This window comes from Pristiophorus japonicus, unplaced genomic scaffold, assembly GCF_044704955.1.
Source record: "Pristiophorus japonicus isolate sPriJap1 unplaced genomic scaffold, sPriJap1.hap1 HAP1_SCAFFOLD_1222, whole genome shotgun sequence".
Classification (NCBI taxonomy): Eukaryota; Metazoa; Chordata; class Chondrichthyes; family Pristiophoridae; genus Pristiophorus; species Pristiophorus japonicus.
The window spans coordinates 39,939-65,151 of NW_027250886.1; the positions used below are offsets into that span (position 1 = coordinate 39,939).

Here is a 25,213-nt window from a genome sequence, read left to right on the forward strand (position 1 = left end):
TATAATGTTTTTAAAATTTTACTTTTCATGTTTTAAGTGTGTTTTAAAACTGTTACGCTTGTAAAAGTAGGCTATGTGCCTGCTTTTTATCAGGCGCAAGAGTTTTCAGGGCAATTGCTGGGCAAGATATGGATAAATACTGCAATCTTGCCTGTGCAAATGTCCTGGTTGCCGAGATACGGAAGATCTGTCAAGCTCCAGCTTGACAGATCGTAAAAGCCGGTTTTCAGCACATGCGCATTGTGTGCTGAAAACCGGCTTTTGCGATGCCTTCCCGGGTCCATACACACTCAGTATGGACCTGGGAGGCCGGAATTTCTGCCCCGTTGTGTATGCAAGATAAATTCAGATAGTAGTCAGAAGCTATGTTTATGCAATGTTTATGTTTATGCAAAGCTCCCACTAATTTTCTTTCACACGCAGTCCCTTTAAACTTGCTGCGCGGCTGGCCACTATGCAGCCCTGTGCTAGAAGAATCAGTCAGGAGAAACCTTGAAGACTAAACCTTGGTTCAGAAGAAGCACTCTCAACTCGGAGAAAGTTGTGGATTCATGCCCCATTCCAGAGACTTGAGTACATATGGCGGAACTTTCAACTTGGACAGGGTTGTAAAATGGGCAATATCAGCTCGCCTGTTACACACCTGCCCAATTTTCCTTTCCTGCTGACATTGAAAGTTCCTCCCATACTCAAGGCTGACACTTTTACCGAGTGTGGAGACATTAAACTGAGGCCTCGTCTGATCTCTGAAGTGGGCGCAAAAGATTCCGTGGCACTATTTCGAAGAGCAGGGAAGATCTCCAGGTTTCATGGGCAATATTTATCCCTTACCTATCATTAAAACAGTAATTTATTTTATTACTATTTGTGGGATTTTGTTGTGTGTAAATTGGCTGCCACATTTCCTACATTACAACACTTCAAAAGTACTTAATTGTCTGTGAAGTGCTTTTGGACATCCCGAGGTTGTGAAAAGCATCACATAAATGCAAGTTATTTTACTGGTCAAGCACAGGACTCTTGCATTGGGAACTTTAAAAGTAACAGCTGTTATCAGTTTTGATCTGTTTGAAGACTTTCTTTTGTCCTGGATATCTCAGATCCAAGAAGATTTATGTCTGGAATCAAACTCCTAAAAATGCATCATCTTAGAAAGGTTTGCAGATGTAATCTCTCTAAACTCACTGGAAAACTCTGTTGCACAAAGCCTTTTATTGGAACCGCTGACTGAGAAACTAACAATGCAAATGAGCCAGATCATCATTCAGATGTACAGCCATCAGCAACTGGCACTTTGTAAAGGAACTGAGGATAGGCTGAAGGAATTTGTATTAATATCATATTTTATCACTTCAAAATACAAAATTAATTCATTATTGTGAGTCTAGAATACATTGCCCAATTGACTGTAGTTAGGGAGACTTTTTAGGTTTTCGCTTTGCTAAGGAACTTATTCAGCTTTTGCAGACCAAGGACAAGTTTGAATCTTCCTGCCCTTTTAGCACTAAAGCTGCACAGAGGCCCATGAAAGAATATCTTTGAAAAAACTATTAAATGAAGAGTTTATTCTGGACAATTTTTTGACCCAAGCATCCATGACAATTACATTCCACTGTTATTGAACTAGGTGTTTGCTCCCTACTGGAGCTACTTGGGAAGGTTAATACACCAATAATACACCTGTTCTCAGCAGTGGAAGAGTGTGTTTGAACTATGTCAAGTTTGTGAATTTGGTGAGGGCAACTTCAGTAATACAGCTGAAACATTTACTATCATAAGGCAAGCTTGACAAGCCAGGGTACATACTATGGGGTAATGACAATGGGACAGACGCTATACATGTGATGATTTCTACTTGGTAGGCACTGGTTCACAGGCAGTACTTTGCAGCTGTGACTTTCAGATATCCAAAAAGGTTTACTCTGTAAATTAAACATACTCAAGAAATCAAGAGAATCAGAGATATTTTGGAATAGAGGAGGCCATATGCCAGTCTTAGCAACCCACTGGTGCTATCTACGCAAAAGAATGGAAGGTACTCAAATCTTGTAAAAAGCTCCTAATCTTATTGACCACTAAAGCAAAGTCTTCAAATTTAAGCAACATCAAGTAATTTATCCCCCTTGAAGGAGCTGCTGTCAAATCTCTCGTAAGGGATTGTGAAAATTAATGAAACAGAGATTCAGTCAAAACAAGTCCAACTGATTCAAGATACCAGTCTTCCTCCTGACCCACACGAAGTATACTTGTGCAGCTGTTGAGGCTAAAACCCAACATGGGCCCTGCATCAAACTTCAGCTTCTGACGTACTGGGAACTGGTATGGTATGATGTCCAAAAGCCACCAGTGATCCAGCTTTAAGTAGTGACACTAAATATTGCAGCACTAACCTAGTAGCAGTTCTATTGGGGATATGTGAAACTGTTTATAGCTATTAATAATCTGCAATGCGAGAGTGGAGCAGAATCTAGCAGATGGTCTTAAAAAGCATATTAAAATCATAAACCAAAGTAATTTCAAAAAGTGCAAAATAGTTATTGTAATCCAGATAAAATTACACAGGCAGGAATAAAAAATTAAAATACCTCACATTCAGGCATCCCTATAAAATGGCATCCTTGGTAAGCAGATACTGCCTGGGTCAAAGCCAAAGGGTCAGCCAGTCCTAGAAAAGATCAAAAAGCAACAGCTGAGTTTAATGTACCATTTATCAGAAATTGTAACAATAGAAACATAGAAAATAGGTGCAGGAGTAGGCCATTCGGCCCTTCTAGCCTGCACCGCCATTCAATGAGTTCATGGCTGAACATGCAACTTCAGTACCCCATTCCTGCTTTCTCACCATACCCCTTGATTCCCCTAGTAGTAAGGACTTCATCTAACTCCTTTTTGAATATATTTAGTGAATTGGCCTCAACAACTTTCTGTGGTAGAGAATTCCACAGGTTCACCACTCTCTGGGTGAAGAAATTCCTCCTCATCTCGGTCCTAAATGGCTTCCCCCTTATCCTTAGACTGTGTCCCCTGGTTCTGGACTTCCCCAACATTGGGAACATTCTTCCTGCATCTAACCTGTCTAACCTCGTCAGAATTTTAAACGTTTCTATGAGGTCCCCTCTCATTCTTCTGAACTCCAGTGAATACAAGCCCAGTTGATCCAGTCTTTCTTGATAGGTCAGTCCCGCCAACCCGGGAATCAGTCTGGTGAACCTTCGCTGCACTCCCTCAATAGCAAGAATGTCCTTCCTCAGGTTAGGAGACCAAAACTGTACACAATACTCCAGCTGTAGCCTCACCAAGGCCCTGTACAATTGTAGCAACACCTCCCTGCCCTTGTACTCAAATCCCCTCGCTATGAAGGCCAACATGCCATTTGCTTTCTTAACCGCCTGCTGTACCTGCATGCCAACCTTCAATGACTGATGTACCATGACACCCAGGTCTCTTTGCACCTGCCCTTTTCCTAATCTGTCACCATTCAGATAATAGTCTGTCTCTCTGTTTTTACCACCAAAGTGGATAACCTCACATTTATCCACATTCTACTTCATCTGCCATGCATTTGCCCACTCACCTAACCTATCCAAGTCGCTCTGCAGCCTCATAGAATCCTCCTTGCAGCTCACACTGCCACCCAACTTAGTGTCATCCGCAAATTTGGATACTACATTTAATCCCCTCGTCTAAATCATTAATGTACAGTGTAAACAGCTGGGGCCCCAGCACAGAACCTTGCGGTACCCCACTAGTCACTGCCTGCCATTCTGAAAAGTACCCATTTACTCCTACTCTTTGCTTCCTGTCTGACAACCAGTTCTCAATCCATGTCAGCACACTACCCCCAATCCCATGTGCTTTAACTTTGCACATTAATCTCTTGTGTGGGACCTTGTCGAAAGCCTTCTGAAAGTCCAAATATACCACATCAACTGGTTCTCCCTTGTCCACTCTACTGGAAACATCCTCAAAAAATTCCAGAAGATTTGTCAAGCATGATTTCCCTTTCACAAATCCATGCTGACTTGGACCTATCATATTACCTCTTTCCAAATGCACTGCGATGACATCCTTAATAATTGATTCCATCATTTTACCCACTACCGATGTCAGGCTGACCGGTCTGTAATTCCCTGTTTTCTCTCTCCCTCCTTTTTTAAAAAGTGGGGTTACATTGGCTACCCTCCACTCCATAGGAACTGATCCAGAGTCAATGGAATGTTGGAAAATGACTGTCAATGCATCCACTATTTCCAAGGCCACCTCCTTAAGTACTCTGGGATGCAGTCCATCAGGCCCTGGGGATTTATCGGCCTTCAATCCCATCAATTTCCCCAACACAATTTCCCGACTAATAAGGATTTCCCTCAGTTCCTCCTCCTTACTAGACCCTCCGACCCCTTTTATATCCGGAAGGTTGTTTGTGTCCTCCTCAGTGAATACCGAACCAAAGTACTTGTTCAATTGGTCCGCCATTTCTTTGTTCCCCGTTATGACTTCCCGATTCTGACTGCAGGGGACCTACGTTTGTCTTTACTAACCTTTTTCTCTTTACATAGCTATAGAAACTTTTGCAATCCGTCTTAATGTTCCCTGCAAGCTTCTTCTCGTACTCCATTTTCCCTGCCCTAACCAAACCCTTTGTCCTCCTCTGCTGAGTTCTAAATTTCTCCCAGTCCCCAGGTTCGCTGCTATTTCTGGCCAATTTGTATGCCACTTCCTTGGCTTTAATGCTATCCCTGATTTCCCTTGATAGCCACGGTTGAGCCACCTTCCCTTTTTTATTTTTACAACAGACAGGAATGTACAATTGTTGTAGTTCATCCATGCGGTCTCTAAATGTCTGCCATTGCCCATCCACAGTCAACCCCTTCAGTATCATTCGCCAATCTATCCTAGCCAATTCACACCTCATACCTTCAAAGTTACCCTTCTTTAAGTTCTGGACCATGGTCTCTGAATTAACTGTTTCATTCTCCATCCTAATGCAGAATTCCACCATATTATGGTCACTCTTCCCCAAGGGGCCTCGCACAACGAGATTGCTAATTAATCCTCTCTCATTACACAACACCCAGTCTAAGATGGCCTCCCCCCTAGTTGGTTCCTCGACATATTGGTCTAAAAAACCATCCCTTATGCACTCCAGGAAATCCTCCTCTACCGTATTGCTTCCAGTTTGGTTAACCCAATCTATGTGCATATTAAAGTCACCCATTATAACTGCTGCACCTTTATTGCACGCACCCCTAATTTCATGTTTGATGCCCTCCCCAACATCACTACTACTGTTTGGAGGTCTGTACACAACTCCCACTAACGTTTTTTGTCCTTTGGTATTCTGCAGCTCTACCCATATAGATTCCACATCATCCAAGCTAATGTCCTTCCGAACTATTGCCTTAATTTGCTCCTTAACCAGCAATGCTACCCCACCTCCTTTTCCTTTTATTCTATCTTTCCTGAATGTTGAATACCCCTGGATGTTGAGTTCCCAGCCCTGATCATCCTGGAGCCACGTCTCCGTAATCCCAATCACATCATATTTGTTAACATCTATTTGCACAGTTAATTCATCCACTTTATTGCGGATACTCCTTGCATTAAGACACAAAGCCTTCAGGCTTGTTCTTTTAACACCCTTTGTCCTTTTAGAATTTTGCTGTACAGTGGCCCTTTTTGTTCTTTGCCTTGGGTTTCTCTGCCCTCCACTTTTCCTCATCTCCTTTCTGTCTTTTGCTTTTGCCTCCTTTTTGTTTCCCTCTGTCTCCCTGCATTGGTTCCCATCCCCCTGCCATATCAGTTTAAATCCTCCCCAACAGCACTAGCAAACACTCCCCCTAGGACATTGGTTCCGGTCCTGCCCAGGTGCAGACCGTCCGGTTTGTGCTGGTCCCACCTCCCCCAGAACCGGTTCCAATGCCCCAGGAATTTGAATCCCTCCCTGTTGCACCACTGCTCAAGCCACGTATTCATCTGCACTATCCTGCGATTCCTAATCTGACTATCACGTGGCACTGGTAGCAATCCCGAGATTACTACTTTTGAGGTCCTACTTTTTAATTTAGCTCCTAGCTCCTTAAATTCGTTTCGTAGGACCTCATCCCTTTTTTTACCTATGTCGTTGGTACCAATGTGCACCACGACAACTGGCTGTTCTCCCTCCCTTTTTAGAATGTCCTGCACCCGCTCCGAGACATCCTTGACCCTTGCACCAGGGAGGCAACATACCATCCTGGAGTCTCGGTTGCGGCCGCAGAAACGCCTATCTATTCCCCTCACCATTGAATCCCCAATCACTATTGCTCTCCCACTCTTTTTCCTGCCCTCCTGTGCAGCAGAGCTTATAAATACTTATATATTTACACACGTCAGTTATACTGCAGTAAAGATGATTTCAGTGTTTGAAGCCTTCAGTTAACTAACTCTATTCTCAAATGCGTGCAGCAAAATTGTTACCTAATAGAAGTCACTGGTCCACTGAGAATAAAATAATAAAAATGTCAAAAGAAGCACTAGTCTACCAAAACAATAGCAGCTAAATGTGCCTTTACTCAAATATGCAGATTAAAATGTTTTGCAAAAAGCCCATGAATTATATCTGACTTACAAGTCCTGGCAATCTGATCCATGGAATCCAGGCAACTCAGTTCTACTTGAGCTTATATTTTTTATGTGTAGTTTGTCTACAGGCTTGCAAAGGGCAGGCCTCAGTGTTGTCACATTAATGCTCAAATCCTAAACCAGAACACCATGATCTGTTAATATTGGCATCTTAAGAAATATGCAAATGAATGGCAACGCTGATTTAAACATTATTTTTCTTCATTTCTTCTTGGGATGTGGGTGTCGCTGGCAAGTTCAGCATTTATTGCCCATCCCTATTTAAACTTTATGGGTATATGGTTCATGAAGCTCTATTGTGTGCATAAAAATAGCACAAAAGGTTTGGACACTCCTGCTGTATCAGAAGCTCCCAGCTCCCAGAAGTATGTGCAATAGCATGAACTGATGTTCCAGTCAATTCATTGGTCTTTTTAAAAATATTTTTCCTGGGATGCGGGTGATACAGATATGGCAGTAATTACTGTCCATCCCTAGGTGCTCTGAGGGCTTTTGGAGTTAGCCACGTAATCGAACTAGAGTTACATCAAATATCCTTTTTAAAGGCTTCAGTGGTTAGTCTGCTCTCAGCTGGTGAGTTCTGCTGTGGCTTTATAAGGATGTATTGAGCACCCAGGACAGCCTAGGACGTCCCTCAGACCTGCCCATCCTGTGTCAGCTGTGGCTTAGTGGGTAGCACACTCGTCTCGGTGTCAGAAGGTTGCGGATTCAAGTCACGCTCCAGAGACTTGAGCATATAAATATAGGCTGACACTCCAGTGCAGTGCGGAGGGAGTGCTACACTGTCAGAGGTGCCGTCTTTCGGATGGGATGTTAAACCGAGGTCCCGTCTGCCCTCTCAGGTGGACGTAAAAGATCCCATGGCACTATTTTGAAGAAGAGCAGGGGAGTTATCCCTGGTGTCATGGCCATTATTTATCCCTCAATCAACATCACTAAAAACTGATCTGGTCATCATCACATTGCTGTTTGTGGGAGTTTGCTGTGCGCAAATTGGCTGCCGTGTTTCCCAAATTGCAAGAGTGACTACACTCGAAAAGTACTTCATTGGCTGTAAAGCACTTTGAGACGTCCAGTGGTTGTGAAAGGCACTATATAAATGCAAGTCTTATTTTTATCCACATACTGGGAAATGATTGCATAGGCAAAAAGGAGCGCAAGCCCAGTGAAACCAGGATCTTCTCCAAATTCCAGCCACCAGCAGCCAATCGGAGAGCTCCACCCATGATCCGGGCTAGAATTTCAACCCCATCCACGTGAGCTGACAAATAGCATGTATACAAGGACAAAATATTTCATTCGATATCAAGAGATACTTTCTACGATACAATTAATTCTAGTTAAGAAAATTACACAGTTTATTAATTTTACTCATTCATTTAATTATGTTTCTGTTGAGTGCATTTTATACTATTTTAAGCTTCTAACATAATGGGCCAAATTTTCCTGCAAAAATAACAGCATGGTAACAACGCACACAGTTATTAATGTGAAAATAGGCAAGCAAGTTCAGGGGGGTGTAAAGATTTGCCACGAGGTGCAAATCTCCAGAAATTGAGACACTATTTACACAACTCCACTGTTGGCTTTGCACAAATGGCATCTCGCCCTTAAAAAACTTGCCGGATTTGCAGTTTAAGTGTCCATTAAACTCTCCGCAGAAAGTTAAGCCTCTCAATTAATAGCGTAAGTACTTGTTTAACCACATGATAATTGATAATGCATTGCCAATCAATCTCTCCGGCTCAGAAAGGGAACAATTTAAACTGTGGAGTCTCATTCCTGCATGCAGTAAATTGTTGTTAAGAGATTTTAAAAATGTACATTTTTTTTTCTTACTTTTCCTTTGTCTCTCTCTTAATCTAATCTTGCTTTCCTCTCTTTATTTCTCTTACTGTATCTGATTTGACGCGAATTCACTATTTTCTTCTCTGTCATTCCTGTTGCTTTCTCAATCCTTAAATCTCATTGGTTAACGAGATAGTCTGCTGGTCCTGCAGTTCACAAAGCTCCCAGATGCCCCGTGACCAGCTCAAATCTCCAGCAAGTCATGGCGCAAAAAATCTTCGAGCTGAAGATTGCAGGAAAAAGTCTAACTAATGCCGCACTCCATGGATGAACGGATGGATGGATGGGTGGGTAGACAGACAGACAGAATCACAGAAATTGCGCTGGAAATTTTTAAAATGCAATTCCTAAATTTTATACAATAAGTTTTAATTTAGTAGTAAATAATAGTTCTAACAAAAGATTGAAGTTCATAACAAAGAGGATCTCTGAAGCTCGTGATCCTTTCAGCTCTACAATTAACCCCTTTTCTTTCGACTCTCTTCCCCCAACCAAAAATCAAAGACTTGGCAAAGTTGGAAGAAATGTTCAACAGAGCTATTCTGAAGCCTTACCTATATCTTCACTGGCAAACCTCACCAGTCTCCGTGCTACATACAGCGGATCCTCACCACCTTCTAGCATCCTGGCCAGCCAATAGAGGGCAGACTTCTCATCTGAGGCTCGCATGGTCTTGTGCAGTGCCGATATACAATTATAATGTTCCTCACCTTTGAATTAAACAGGTATTACACGATTACTGACTAGCTGATATTATTATATTGCTATGCCTCTAGTGACACAGATAGTCTAGGATCTGCAGCGTGGTTTCTTCTTGCACCAGTGCAAGTGAAGCAGTCATTTGCCCATCTAACCAAATATATCCCATTGCTGACGTGAGGTAAAATATTTACATACTTTACTGAGGCCATAAGATACAGTGCCTCACAGATATACTTGCAATACTACTTATCTATGACATTAGAAATTTGCTTAAGTTATAAGCAACTTTGTTCTTCCCTCCCCAAAACCTCATTCTCAGTCATTTACATTGTACAACATATATTTTTTGTCCCACTTTCCATTTGCAGTATTCAATAAGATGCAAGGACATTTTCTTGTTTATTGTTCCCTCCTTCTTTACAGAAACCTTTTTTCTCCAAGTTATTTACTTGATTACCAGAGACATTTTTCTCCTCATATTTCCCACGATTGATTTTTAGTTCTCATGGACGTGGTGTACATGGACTTCCAAAAGGCGCTCGATAAAGTGCCACATAACAGGCTTGCCAGCAAAGTTGAAGTCCATGGAATAAAAGGGACAGTGGCAGCATGGACACAAAATTGGCTAAGTGACAAGAAACAGAGAGTAGTTGTTTTTCGGACTGGAGGAAGGTATACTGTGGTGTTCCCCAGGGGTTGCTGCTAGGAGCACTGCTTTTTTTGATATATATTAATGACACAAAACTTGGAAGTATAGTGAGGAGGATAATGATAGACTTTAAGAAAGACAGGCTGGTGGATGGACACGTGGCAGTTGAAATTTAACGCAGATAAGTGCGAAGTGATGCATTTTGGTAGGAAGAGCAAGGAGAGGCAATATAAACTAAAGGGTATAATTTTAAAGGGGGTGCATGAATAGAGAGATGTGGGGGTAATGTGCACAAATAATTGAAGGTGGCAGGCCAGGTTGAGAAAGCAGTTAAAGAAAGCATACGGGATCCTGAGCTTCATAAATAGAGGCATAGAGTACAAAAGCAAGAAAGTTATAAAACACTGGTTTGATCTCAACTGGAGCATTGTGTCCAATTCTGGGTACCGCACTTTAGGAAGAATGTGAAGGCCTTAGAGAGAGGATGCAGAAAGGTTTTACGAAAATGGTTCCAGGGATAAGGGACTTTGGTTACGTGGATAGATTGGAGAAGCTGGGGTTGTTCTCCTTAGAACAGAAAAGATTGAGAGGGGATTTGATTGAGGTGTTCAAAATCATGATGGGTCTAGATAGAGTAGCTAGAGAGAAACTGTTCCCATTGTCGGAGAACCAGAGGACAAAGATTTAAGGTGATTGGCAAAAGAACTAAACGCGACATGAGGAAAATCTTTTTAAACACAGCGAGTGGTTAGGATCTGGAATGCACTGCCTGAAAATGTGGTGGAGGCAAACTCAATTCTGGCTTACAAAAGGGAATTGGACAAGTACCTGAAGGAAAAAGAATTGCAGGCTAGGGGGAAAAGGGCGAGGGAGTGGGACTAGCTGAAGTGCTCTGCAGAGAGCTGGCACGGGCTCGACGGGCTGAATGGCATCTCTCTGTGCTGTAATCATTCTATGAATTGTGTATTTTTATTTTTTAAATGTGTTATTTTGAGATGTCCTGAGTGAGGAAGAAAAGTTGACAACAATTTGAACAAAATTGAAAAGCGCGAGATTTAGTGGCAACTGCTGATTCTTGATTGGTAACATGGAAAATTATTTGAGGGATTTGAACAATTGGGTTTGTGAGGGTTTCACAGCCAAACCGGATCCTGTACTAACCAGATATATGTGTGCACACACGCACACTTTCATACTGGTGTCAGTGGCTAGTGATCAGGAGCAGAAATGCTGACTAATCAGGCAGGAGTATTAAAAGTAAGAATGCTCAAAATTTGCCTGCAAGCAAAAAATATGTTTTGCAGAAAGGTTTAAAAGTTATATATTAGCACGGATCAAGAATTATTTCTTTTTGAATACATGGTTTTAGCTGACCGAGAAGTGTGCTCACTCCACTGCATAGAGAATTTACCTGCTCGATCGTACAGAATGTGTGACCTTTGAAGTCCTTCTTTTATATGGGTTTCCTTAATTATAATCTTCTTTGTTGTATTTTGCTGCACATTATTGTTCTGTGGCTTTCTTGTTTCTGCAACTTTTGCTTGAATTGCAAGATGAAGTCCATTTAATGCAGCTCTCGCGTCACCATCGCATAGGTACGCAATGCTGCGTATTGCTTCTGGTTCAATGGAAATGCACAACCTGCAAGACAAAAGTTAAAACTGAAGGCAGTTCTTAGCTGGCTATACCCAGGTACTGCAGATGGATGAGGAACCAAACTTCTTGATTACTATCCCATGACTGCTGGTGGAAGGTATGCATGTATCGGCATTGAGCGAGGACAGTGCAGGTCCAGCAGCATCACCATGCCACAGACAAATTACTTGTCATCACTTGCAGCTAGGCCATGGTACCAGAGGACTGCTGCCACCTCTTGCATTTCATCACAGTGGGTGCTGGGCTGCATGTTGGTGGCCTGGCCGCACTAGCCCTTTAAGGGCGGCCAGGGTGCCCCAGCCACCACAGCTTCTCGCCCAGAGATGCGGTCGGTGGCATCAGCCCACTCCAACCTCGCGTCCCACGGGGCAATTTCCCCCGGGGGGGGGGCGGGGGGCAAAGGGGTCGGCGCAAGGCGATAAGGGGTCGGCGTGCACAGCTAATTGCATGGCGCACACCACTTTTTGCACTCCCAAGTCCCGTCGGTGAGCGCTCTGCCTGTCACGCCAGTGCATTAGTGCATCTGCGCCTCATTAGCACCTCCCCAAACGTTAATGGGCCTTTCCCAGAGGGGCGATTTTGGCCCCAAAGTGTTTTTGTACATTTTACTTTGAGGTAACCAAAGACATTGTAGACATACAAGATTCACCCTGTCAATAATTTACCCTACCGTATCACGAGCTTCTGCCTGACGAATATAAAAACAATGTCGAGTCAATTTTACTGAAAATGTAATTTGGAATTTTAATAGCAGTCATAGGTTAAATATTTATATCAAGCTGCAAATTAATTAATAAAAAATCCATTGACTAGAATTGTCCAGGTAACTTTATTAAAAAGCACATAATTGATCAGTCATTTGGTTTCAGAAAAAAAATATCAAAAGGAAGTTCTATCAAAAGGAAGGTCAAAGTTAAACTAAAAGGATGACATGGTACACCAATACTCTTTACTGTACGTATACACTCCACTTTGACCAGCAAGGGGATGCACATCACTCTAAGCAAGTGCTGGTCTGAAACCAACATTTGCTGTGTAACACCACCGTTAATCTGTATTATATAAAATCTATAGGCACTGTATTTATTTTCCTTGGATAATCATAGTGGACCATTTATATATTTTAGATGAGAGAAGGTGAAGTGCTATTTTGGTTCTCCATAATGGAAAGAGACCCCCTTAAATGGCACATCGCTGAGTCTTCGGGTCGCTTTTATTCATCTAGCTAAGCTGGGACTGAACTTCATATTGCGTCAGGATAAACATCCTTCCCATTCCCAGGTATCAACCCTGTTTAAGTTAATGACATCCATGTGAAGAAAGATCGCAGAAGAAGTTATTCAAGGAGGTTTCGTTTGATCTGGAGTTAGAATTGCTTTTTTTTGCTGTGGGAGATAAAATTGAACATCCCAGAATTTTCCCATTAAAAATGGATGGGTTTGGAGCATGGGGGCAGTTAAAAATGTGAATATCGAATTTATCCCGCCCAATATCGTTTTTCCTGGAGGCGGGACAGGGGCGGGAGACCAACCCACTCCCAGGGGATGTTACCTCAATTTAAATATTATAATAAGACTGGAAACCTCTATTTCCCGCACATTTTGAATATAACTGCCCGTGGACAGGTTTCACACAATTCATGAAACCTGGCTGTTAGACAGAGGTGGAAACTGCTGCACCCAGGAGGTAAATAGATTTATACCTACCTCCTGGATCCAGGATCCCTACCATAGCCACCACCCGCAATCGGAGATGCCCCCATGAGGCCTCCGATCACCCCACCCCCCAGGGTTCCCCTCTAGGGCTCCCCCCACCCCAGGGCCTCTCCTCCCCCCACCCCCAGGTAGCTGAAAACTAGACAGCAAAGGGCGGTGTTTTCTTTAGAGGTGTCAGAGCGGAAACCAATTGACAGTGGAGTTCCATGCAGTTCTGCGTTGGTTATAATTGTCATAAATCATTTTGGAGGATGGAATATTGTCCAACATATTATAAGTTTGCAGGTGATATTGGGTGCACTGCCAATGATGCTAACGAATGCACAATAATCTAAAAGGATCTGGACAAGCTAGGTCATGGGTAGAGATGCCAGATAGAATTTAACATCAATTAGTGCAAAGCCATGAGATTAGCTGAAAAACATGAGAGTGTGGAGTACAACTTGATGTACTTTAGGTAAAATAGCAAGAAAAAGATCTGGGGTTTTGTAAGAATAAAAGTGTTCAGTAATGATAACATTGATTCTGTATATGTATTATACGAAAAGACAATTTTGAAAGAGACAAAATGGACGCTCACAGACTTCCAGCATGTTCTGTGTGTATATTGTCCTCTGGCAGGACAGAGCTTTAAGATGTGTATTGGAAAGCCATTGACCTAATCAAGGAATGCTACCAACCCTCCAGACAGACACGTGCGAGGAGAGCCAATAAGGAACTGCCCTGGAACCAAGATCCAATCCTGAGGCTTCCGGAGAAACAATGGCAATGAGGTATAAAAACTCAAGCCTGTTTTCTCTGTCTCTTTTCTTAAGCGCAAGGCAAGGACAGGGCCTCTCTCTATGAACAAAGGAGCAGGCCGTGTGCTTTGCCAGAGGGAAGTGACGTATACCTTTTTATAAATTATTATTGTAACATCATTGTATCTCTGTTGTAACTAAGTAGATCCGCAGGGTAGCTGACGACTGCTGATAAATGTGCATGTGTGTCTGTTTAATAAACTATTCCAAATTGTTTTAAAAGAATCAGTCTTGCTGTCAATTTAATGCCAGAGATTTAGAAATCTTACAAATCAAAGCCATGCGATTAGCTGGAAAACATGATGTACTTTAGGTAAAATAGCAAGAAAAAGGTCTGGGGTTTTGGAAGATACGTCGTTAAAATCGATAGTTCCGTGTTCGCAGCTGGTAAAATAAAAACAAAGAAAATTAGGATGTATGGCTAGGGGTACAACGTAGGAGTCAAAGGAGGTTATAATTGTGTTGAATGAGGCTACCTCTGAAGTACTGGGTGGAATTTTGGTATCTGTATTACAGGAAATATGTAGAATTATTGGAGGAGTCCAGAGGAGGAGTATCAGGGTGAATCCTGAACTTAGAGACTAAATTATCATAAAAGATTGCAACTTAACTCTGTGGAGAGGAGGATGAGGAAGAAGGACCCGATTGAAATATTCAAGATTTTCACAGAGGTGGAGAATTTGACTGCAGCAAATGCCTTCTTTCTGGCACAGGATTCAAGGACTAGAGGACACAGGTTTACATTAAAGGTGTCAAACTGAAACAGGAAATTTAGGCAGGATTTGATAGAAGAACAGTTAACTTGGCTAGGGAGCATACTGGTTGGTGTAATATTAGCTTGGCTCACTCGCTAGCATTCTTGCATCAGAGACAACAGGTTGGGGATATCAATAACTGACATCCAATCTCCCACCTTATTTTCCTCTCTAAATTCATTGAACCTGCTGTTTCCTTCCTGATCTGTGCTCATCTCCACAGCAAGTCCATTTTAATCCTTCCTATTGGGTGCCCACACTACCCACAGCATTGAGATAGGTCTAACCAGTCACAAATGACACCATCTGCGGCTGCAACCATTATCATTTCAGGTCTTCCTTGAAATCTCCACACCCTAGTTCACTATTGTTCTTGAAATGCTTGACTGCTTAGTGCCAATTAGTACTGTTGTAGTTTTATCTTGTGGTTTTGTCTTCACCATCCATTTTCCATCTGACATCTCATTTTCCTTAAAGATCTTCACAACCAGAGAGTTGGTGACTTTCACATTGTTAGTCGTGAAGGCTTTAAACCCAAGGCGTCAGAAGTAAGACAAGGCAATATTAGCTGATGAGCACTTAATGTGCTGGTACGAAATCCACCTTCCACTATTTTAGGTGTTAACCCAGTTCATTTTTAATTGGTTAAGTGCTCCACTAAAACACTGGACAGAGAAATGTCATATGACCACTGCTGTTGCCACTAACATTAATTTCTAGGCTCCTGTGTACTAACCTATGGCATCCCCAAGTCCTATTTAATAGCAGCTATAAAATATCATCAGCTCATTGATCAAAAGTCATATCTGGTTTCAGCACTTTGCTTATCTTGCAGTTGACAAATTCCACTGGAAAGGAAAGAGCTTGCAACATCTTAAAGCACAACCTTTTTAGCAGTCCAGCTGAACTTGCCATTAAGTCATATCTCTTTTAAACAGGAGACCATTCAAACTGCTGCTGTGGTAAAAGCACATGAACAGCTGTGTTCCTACAAAAAGTCCTGCTGATTCACAACTGATGCCATATCCTATATAGTCCAAGGACAAGGCTGCAATGTTATTTGGCTCTCGGGCATACGTGCATTGTTTACTAAGAGAAAGTCTAAACAAAACTGCGCTTGGTGACCTTTGATACATATTTGAACAGCGACAATGCCACACTTGATAATACACAATTATACGGTGACGAATGCACAAGGATTTTCAAGTTCTAAACAAATTTAAATACAGTCTGATACATAAAGGAAATGCTTGTGATCAAAGTGGGAAATTATTTTTAGAATATACCCAAGACTGCATGGAGGAGAAATTGGCTAACCCCTGAAAACGGGTCCAGGAATCGTGCGGCCAGGCAGTGGTCTGAAGCTCCTGTGCAGGCTGCTTGCCAGATGTACAATAGGAAAAACCGCACACTGGTGGTCGGTCGAGCCGCTGGGGTTCTGGTGGTCGGTCGAGCCGCCGGATATCAGAGGTGTCGGTCAGGCCGCCGGAGTCCGGGGGAGACGAGGGGAGGGTCGGTTGGGCAGAGGCCGGGTGAGGTCGATCGGGCTGCCGGTGATCGGGGGTGTCGGTCGGGCCGACACCAGGCAGCTGAGGCCGGGGGAGGTCGGCGACCAGAGGCCGGGCGCGGTCGAGCCAAGGTGAGGGGAGGTCGGTCCTAGATGGGTGAGGTCGGGCGACAGAGGCCGGGCTGATGCCGCGCGGCTGGAGGTCAGGCCGAGACAGGGAGAGGTCGGGCGGCCAGAGGCCGAGCGAGGTGGGGGGAGGCATCGTGGCTGGAAGTCGGGCCGGGCGGCCGGGGTAGGTCGGGCGAGTTCCGGCCGAGGCTGCGCGGCTGGAGGTCGGACCAAAACGGCAGGAGGCTGGGGGAGTTTGGGTGGCCGGAGTTCGGGCCGAGGGCGGGCCAAAGCGGGGGAGGTCGCCGAGGCGGCCGAGTCCAGATTTTGGAACATTTTCCGGTTTCCGGACGACCGTGCCACGGATCGGCCCGGTGTCCGGATTCCGGAACATTCCAGATTCTGGAACTCCAGATTTTGGATGTCGCACCTGTACTCTGGTTAGCGAGACGGGTAGAATAAGGAACAGATCCCTGATGCTAGCAGGCCAGGTAGATAAGGTGGTTAAGAATGCATATGGAATACTTATCTTTATTAGTCGAGGCATGAAATACAAAAGCAAGGAGGTTATGCTTGAACTGTATAAAACACTGGTTAGGCCGCAGTTGGAGTACTGTGTGCAGTTCTGGTTGCCACATTACAGGAAATATGTGATTGCATTGGAAAGGGTGCAGAGGAGTTTTACAAGAATGTTGCTTGAACTGGAGAATTTGGCTATGAGGAAAGATTGGAAATGCTGGGTTTGTTTTCTTTGGAACACAGGAGGCAAAGGGGAGACCTGATTGAGGTGTATAAAATTATGAGCAGCCTGGATAGAGTGGATAGGAAGGACCTGTTTCCCTTGGCAGAGGGGTCAACAACCAGGGGGCATAGATTTAAAGTAATTGGGGGAGGTTTAGAGGAGATATGAGGGGAAATTTCTTCACCCAGAGGGTGGTGGGGATCTGGGACTCACTTCCTGAAAGGGTGGTAGAGGCAGAAACCTTCACCACATTTAAAAAAATACTTGAATGTGCACTTAAATTGCCGTAACCTACAGGGCTACGGACCAAGAGCTGGAAAGTGGGATTAGGATGGATAGCTCTTGGTCAGCCGGCGCAGACACGGGTTGAAATGGCCTCCTTCAGTGCTGTAAGCTTTGATTATTCTATGATAAGTGATTTGGGATTCTCAGTTTCTAGTCACACCGTAGAAGGCACAAGCATTTATCATAGATTCAAGGAAGTGGAGTTGACAGCAGAAGGAACTCGGGCAGTAGGGAGTGTGGAAAAAAGCTTGCTAGTTAACAGCTTTAGGTATCTCGATTGACATGCAGTACAATAATAGCAACAAATATATCTTAATACAGCTTTAACAGAAGAAGTACAATAATTGGAAGTTATAAATGAAATTAAAGGATGAACATTTATAAACAAACGGTAAATCAGTTAAGGAGAAAATGCAGTGGTGGATTTAATGTACACTCAGCTGACAAGTTCCCAGTGACCTAGTTTACTTTTCTGTAAATCTGTAACAATACTATTAACACTTTTCTTACTTTCTAATAATTATTCTCAGCTACTTCATCAGCTTACCACAGAAACCTGCAAGAACATTTTTAAAAAGCAGCATTCAATAATTATTCATTAAAAGTAAAACTATTACCTTAATTTAAGTTTATGTTTATTGTTATGCAGAGAGGGGGGATTTTATCCAACATAGGAATCCCCACACCCTTTTTAAAGAAATGTAAAACATGCATTAAGAGACCTGGCCGCTGCCAAGAAAATGGTTAGTCCTACATACTTAATGATAAATGACAAACAACAGAGACAGATGCTATACATAGCAGAAACATTTAAGACTGTAATCTAATCTCGGGGTTCAGAGAACAGTTATAAAATCTACATTTATTCTTGCTGTTTACGTTGTAACCTGAACTCCAAGATTAGATCAGATATATCATCTAAACATGCCGCAGTGACCATTCTATATTTATCCTCCTGTAAAAATAAATCACATCGCTAAAATCCATTTCTGCATCTGGAATTTTATGTTCTCTTTAAAATTATGCACCAATTGCAACAATTACATTGCAAAGTTAAAAGTTTAAATGAAGATCAAAAAAGCACTTATTAATGTGTCCATGTCAATACCACTGCCTCACAGGCATATTGCGAATACAGGTGCAGCGTCCAGAATTTGGAACCCTTGGCACTGAGGCCATTCCGGATTCCACGTTTTTCCGGACTTTGAATCGTCTTTCTGACGTCACGAATCCAGAAACACCCGAGCCCAGGTTCAGGTATTTCCGGATTTCAGAACGTCAGAAAGGCGCGGGGGGGGGCTCACTGTGGAGCTGTTCGGGCCACTGGCCCCGGCGATGAGGTAGTTGGGCGGGGCCCAGCCGCCAAGTGGAGCTGTTCGGGCGGGGCCTCGCTGCGGAGGAGCTGTTCGGGAGGGGCTGTTCGGGCGAAGGCCCCGCCGCGGAGGAGCTGTTCGGGCGGAGGCCCCGCCGCGGAGGAGCTGTTCGGGCCACCAATCGGTCCGGAGTCCGGAGTCCGGAACTCTCAATTTTGGACGATGCAGCTGTATATATTATTGGCTGCAACTCAGTAAACACGAGGCAAGAAACTGTACCACTGCCAGTTTGACTGGCCACTGTCTTAACACAATAAGCTTTATTCTGTACTCCACAGTTCACCTGCAGTCCAAACTAGGTGAACTCAATTTTCCCGGGTCATTTGCGCTGTTTTTTTGGCGCGCACTGTTTTTTCTGACGTAATTATTTAATTCAAAGTTTCCCCCTGGAATCTGTGCCAGTGTAACTACTTTAGTTACGATTTTTCTAAGTTAGGTTTTTTTGACGTCCTAAGGGGCGTTCCCTCACGCCTACGCCAGTTTTCAGCATTTTTCGCAATTTGCCCAAGATTTTTTTATCCTAGGTCGGCGTATTGGGCCACTCCCGAAAAACCTTCTGGTGAGTTAACAGAAAGCACCGCACACTGAAAAATCGGCACTGAAAGACGCCATTGTTTTTCATCGAAGTTTTTGGACGGATTCTCCATAATACAGTTCACAACTTTTTTTTAACCTTTCAACAGAGTACATGGAAGTTTTTCGATTTCTGAAGTTTTCATTTTTTTTTTTAAAACTCACACGCCATCACCGAACGTCTTCAAGCAGGGCTTGAGGGTCGTAGTATTGGCCGCTAGAATCAGCCCCATGCCCGGACACAGACTCGGCTGGAAAATAAGCCCAGAGGGGAGGGGGGGGGGGCGGTTGCGGGAGAGAGGTGGCAATCGGACAGCTTTTGCTCTGAGCCCGGGGAGGGAGGTGGCGATTGGAAGACTTCTGCAGTAGGCACAAGACTGCATGAGTTTGGTAGGGGAGAAGTCACAAGACTGCAATGAGTTGGGGGCGGGGGGAGGGAGGAGAAGTCACAAGACCTGGATGTGGTCCATTCATACAGACCTTGGGGAGAGAGAACAAAGAACCTGTCCTTCCCGCTGTGTTCATAATGGAACAAATAATGAAAATGATTCCGATTTAATGTAAAAATATATTTTATTCAAAAGTTTTACAGTTCTTTGTACTTAATTTTAATAAAATTCTTGTATCAAACTTTAAAGTTTTCAGTTACGATCACTTAAAAACTTTTAAACTTGTAAATGTACATAATTTATAAGTCTTTTAATTTGAGAACAGTTACAACAGTAACAATAATAACAGCAACAGCAATGAAAAGCTGCATCCATCTCTCCTCCACCTTATTCTAAGACCGCCCGCCACGCTTGTTCTTGGTGACTCCACCACCCCTGCCTGCAGGCGGTGGCACATTGATTCTGGGATTGGTATCAAGTTTATTCTTTCTAAGATCTCGGGTAATGCGCACCTGTTGAGGAGGGGGGGGTGCAGCAGGCGGCAATGTGGAGGGCTCAGGCAGCAATGTGGAGGTCCCGGCTTGGGGCTCTTCAGAGGCTGGTGTGGGGATTGGAGTGGGAGTGGCAGTTGATTCTGTCAATGGGCGCGGGGTCTGAATCTTCTTCTGCATCGTCAGGGTCGGCCTCAAGTTCTGAAAAATCTAACAGAACACAGACAAATGGTTAGCAGCAGGGAAGGGTAGGTGGCATGAAAAGGCTCACACTGCGCAGGCAGCAGGCTGATTTGAAGGACCACGATGAATGATAGCACATTGCATCAACTGTAGTTGACAGAGACATCCCCAGGAACCGAAGCATGGCTAGCCTGCGCAGTACTTAACATTTAGCAAAGTCAGACTGTGGAATTTGCAGGACTTACCCTCTCCCTTGAGTGTGGGCCCAGCTTATGCAGTGGTGCTTGCTTTCTCCAGGCAGGACCCATCAAAGCAGCGACCCTCTCTTCCAATGGTGTCAGTGGCTGCAGATTTGCCAGGCCTCCTCCTGTTTGAGTTATTTCCCTTTTATTGGCCCCAAGTTGAGACATGATTTGCTCCTGATTTTTAGGAGCAACTGGTGTAGAACGGAGTATCTTAGAAATCGGAATTCTTGCCATTTAGTTTGCTCCAGTTCTAGTCAGTTAAAACAGTTTCACTTTGGAACAGAATTTTTTTTTCCAAAAGGGGGCGTGTCCGACCACTTACGCCTGTTTTCAAAGTTTCATCGGTAAAAACTTACTCCATTCTAAGTTAGTTTGGAGTAAATGAAGATTTTTGTACGCTCGAAAAAAACCTTGTCTACACTTTAGAAAATCAGGCATAGATTACAAATCAGGCGTAGGGATTGGGGGAGGGTTGGTTTAAAGGGAAGTTTACAAACATTAAACACTTCAGTTTTACAAATAAAGAGCCATCATCAATAATAAATGATAAAAACATCAATAAATCAACCAATAAATCAATCAAAAAAAATTAAGAAATAATTTTTTTTTTAAATCAATAAATAAAACATTTTCTACTTACCGACTGCAGCACTGGGAGCCCTCCAACAGCGTGCTGGGATGCCCCCCCCCCCAGTGTGTCTCTGTCAGTGTCTCTATCTCTTTGTCTGTCTGTGTCTCTCATTCTCTGTCTGTCAGTGTCTGTGTTTCTGACAGCGAGGGGAGGGGGAGCAGGGGGGTAGAGGGAGTAAGGAGGGGAGCAGAGGGAGGGAAGGGGGGGATAAGGGGGGAGAAGGGAAGGGGAGGGGGGAGAAAGGAGATTGGGGGGGGGGGGGGGGGGGAGGAGAAAGGAGATGGGGGGGGGAGGAGAAAGGAGATGGGGGGGGGGGGGGGGGGGGAGGCTGAATGGGCCGGGCCTGGAGACTTCGGGCAGGGACCGTCCCCAGCACCAGATTTACAGGTAGGTGGCATTGGGTCAGGTCGGGGGGAGCGCGGGTTGGGTTGGGGAGGGGGGGGGGGGGGGGGGGGTGGTGGTGGTGGGAGGGAGGGAGGTTCGGGGGGGGGGGGAGAAAGAGGGAGGTCAGGTCGGGTCCAGTCGGTGGGGGGGAGGGGGGGGAGAGAAGCGGGAGTCGAGTCGGGTCGGGTTCGGTCCGGGGGTCAGGGTCGGGTCCGGGGGAGGGGAGCAGGAGTCGGGTCCGGGAGTCGGGTCAGTGTCGGGGTCGGGGGTCGGGTCGTGTCCGGGGGCGGGGGGGAAGCGGGGGTCGGGGTCGGGTCCAGGGTCGGGGGAGCGGGAGTCAAGTCGGGACCGGGGAAGCGGGGGTCGGGTCCGGTCCGGAGGCGGGGGGGGGGGGGGGGGGGGGGGGGCGGGAAGCGGGAGTCGAGTCGAGTCGGGTCGGGAGGAAGCAGGAGCTGGGCGTGGAAGGAGCCTTATTCACGCAGCCCCAGTGAGGCCAGTCGGCCAGGGCTAGGGGCTGCGTGCTTCGGCCCTTCCCACACAGTTTCGGGCACCTGGAGCTACTGAACATGTGCGCCCACTGTAGCGCGCATGTACAGAGGTCCCGGCACTGTTTTCAGCGCAGGGACCTGGCTCCGCCCCCTAAAGCTCCTGCTGCGCTGCGCTGAGCTGCAAACGACCTGCAGGGAGCTGGAGAATCTGGAAGGTTTTTTTAGGCGCACTTTGTGGCACGAAAACGGGCGTCCAGGTCGGGACTGCGCCGTTCTAGGGCCACCTTCTTCTACAAAGATAAAAATGCAACTTTTTAAAGAGAGGGTGTCTTTCTGCTGGGTGGAACATATACAGCTGATCACTTACACTAACTACTTGACCAAGGTCCTGCCACTGCTTTTTACACTGACCTCCAGATCTCGTGGTGGTCACCATTGCGCAGTAATCTTCTGCAAATTGGTTCCAGCGTTTTTTCATTTCTTTAGGTAGAACTTTTATGTGACCACTGCTGGTGTCTTCTGCTATCTGGTCTCAATCACAGTAACTAGTGCCTCCACTTCTTCTGTAAGAAATTCTTGGTCTTGCACCGCGTTGCATCTTGTATTGCTGCAGATCCGATTTTTCCAATGCTCTCACACAGCACTTCTTCTCACACAACTGGCTCTTTAAAAATAGCCAATTGCCAACCCGTAGCTCTACTGTGCATACATGTCTATTGAAATAACGTCAAAAACGTCACTTTTTTGTTGCGTATGCGCAGAAGGTACGGCATTGTTTTTTTTGCGCAAACAGCAGGCTCAACGCCCCAAAGTGACTGGACACGCTGCGCGGCGCCAAATTTGAATTATACAATCGGGGAAACTTTGACAAAATATTTCTGGCACATGTCTGGCCTAGAAAAACGAGAATAACTCTGGCAATATGCCAGAAAACGGGCTTGGGCAAAATTGAGCCCTAGGACTCTCAAGGTTAGCTGACTAACCAATTAGTCATAAACTAAAATGTAAGCTGTCTTCATGACATTATCATCAATGCTCAGACTTGCTCCAATTTCAACTAAAGTCAATAAGTGAACTACTGTTTCTCAGAGTGCAGGTCCAATGGTAGCACAGTGAAATGTCAGTAGACCTTCGATTTTCTATATTTATCAAAATATATTTCTAGTATTCACCCTTTTGTTAATGCAACTTTTACAGTTATGCTCCTCCGGTCGAAAAGTCCTTATTGACTTTTGGAAAGAGGAAATTTCAGCTCCGTATTGTTTTGTCATTCCCAGATGAAATTCTGATTTGGGACCTAATAAAACAAACATTTACATTGCCTGTTGGAGCTGGGTAGAGTATCCTAGCAATGCTGCAACAGCCATTTAAAGGTGAAACAGAATTTTTTGCAAACACAAATCATCCCACATCACAATAATTTATTCAGGTCTTGACAAATTAAATTCCTAATCCAACTTACTAAATGTTTCATAGTACAAGAAAACATTTTAAATTACCTTTCTTGTTGTATTTAATGAGAATTCACACATTACAATGAAGCTTTTGTGCATTGCATGACAGAGAAAGAGTTCTCAATCAGTCATGGGGGAATGCCAAGTGGAAGTCACCCTCCTCAGACATACCTCCCAGCAAGATCAGATTTAGAACAGCACAGATATAGATCTAATAGGCATATATGTGTATATAAAATTTTAAAATGACTATTCACTGCTTAAATTGAAATTATCTCAGGCCGCAGAAAGTCATCCATGTCCAGGTTTTGAACACCATAGTATAAAAGACATTTGCCTCAAATTTGTACAATACTAGGTATAGATTCAGAACTTATCTGTAAAGCTGGTATCAAACAAAAAAATAATTGAAAACAATTGAAGTTTTATAATTAGGAATTTGGGAATGACAGCAGCAAGGAACAGAATTGCTTTCTTCGAACAAAGCATGTTTTTGTTTTCTTAATTGTACAAACATTTCTGCAACTGAAGATTTATTGTAACAAAAGTGCTTTGGATATTTGAAAGATACAGCAAAATGTTCACTGGATACAGGTTATTTGTGATCCTGCGAAGACCAGCCTCTCTGAAAATTAGATACAACCCCCCTCCCTTTAGATGGGTACAGCATCCCATACACAAAACTGTATGGGTTTTGCCATCAGGTGCTATCTATGGTAATCCAACAGCATAACACAGTACCAGGATAGAACGGGGTTTGTAAACTTTGCTACACAGCTTCTTCTTCAAATCGCATCAACCAGACCATCAGGAAACAAAGGGGAAAAAATTATAACAGGAAACTAGTACACACATGTGCCTCCCAGCAGCTAGCAACAGAGTGGCTTTGGCAGAGACCGAGGAGCAATGCATAAAACTTTTTGAAAATAATCTGATCTTCAATTCCTTGCATATTTGAATTCCTATGACAATCCAAGCGCATAAGCTCTTAAACCCATAAGCATCCCTCTGAAACAGACACTCAATGTGTAAACATAAAACCATAAACAAATGGTAGCTTTATACGTATCCTGTTGTCAAGTATCCCTTTTAACCTTAGATTTATTACTTATTATGTTCCTTATTAACTAGTTTTGATTAGTACAATGCACTGCAATGTGCATTATCTTGCGATAAAATCCTGATAATTACTATATGCAGCTTTATACAATGATATTTATTCCATGTTACACTAAAACTTTAACAAAAAAAAAGTAACTTCAATTGGAAATCCTGTAGAATTTTTCTTGCATGAGGTGTCAAAGTTGCAAATGCCAAATCTTTATTGTGGAGGATCTATTGGCTCAGACTTTGCTAATAGGGCATTTTGTTCATTAAACGTGCACACACAAGTCTAGGTTTTAACAATTTTTGACCACAAGGTTGCTGGAAATGCGAGCGAGGGCAACAGGGATCTTGGTGAACAACGGGCCAAACAGCATAACCCCTTAACCAATGAGATGAAAGGATTGAGAAATAAACAGAGGAAGAACTGAGACGGAGGGTGAATTAGAGTGGGTGAATTAAATGTCAGATCAGGTGCAGAAAGAGAAATAAAGGGAGGGAAAGAAAGAC

At 43.9% G+C, this 25,213-nt stretch overlaps 1 protein-coding gene across 1 annotated transcript in view; it reads right to left on the bottom strand.

The window, feature by feature from the left end:
* wrnip1 (WRN helicase interacting protein 1) overlaps positions 1-25,213 on the bottom strand; it is a 52,879-nt gene that overhangs the window by 3,733 nt on the left and 23,933 nt on the right. Inside the window, exons 4-6 of the mRNA XM_070870242.1 lie at positions 11,232-11,461; positions 9,024-9,179; positions 2,586-2,665 (exon numbers count right to left, since the gene is read on the bottom strand). Of these exons, the coding sequence (XP_070726343.1) occupies positions 2,586-2,665; positions 9,024-9,179; positions 11,232-11,461 (466 nt within the window). The remainder of the gene's footprint in view (positions 1-2,585; positions 2,666-9,023; positions 9,180-11,231; positions 11,462-25,213) is intronic.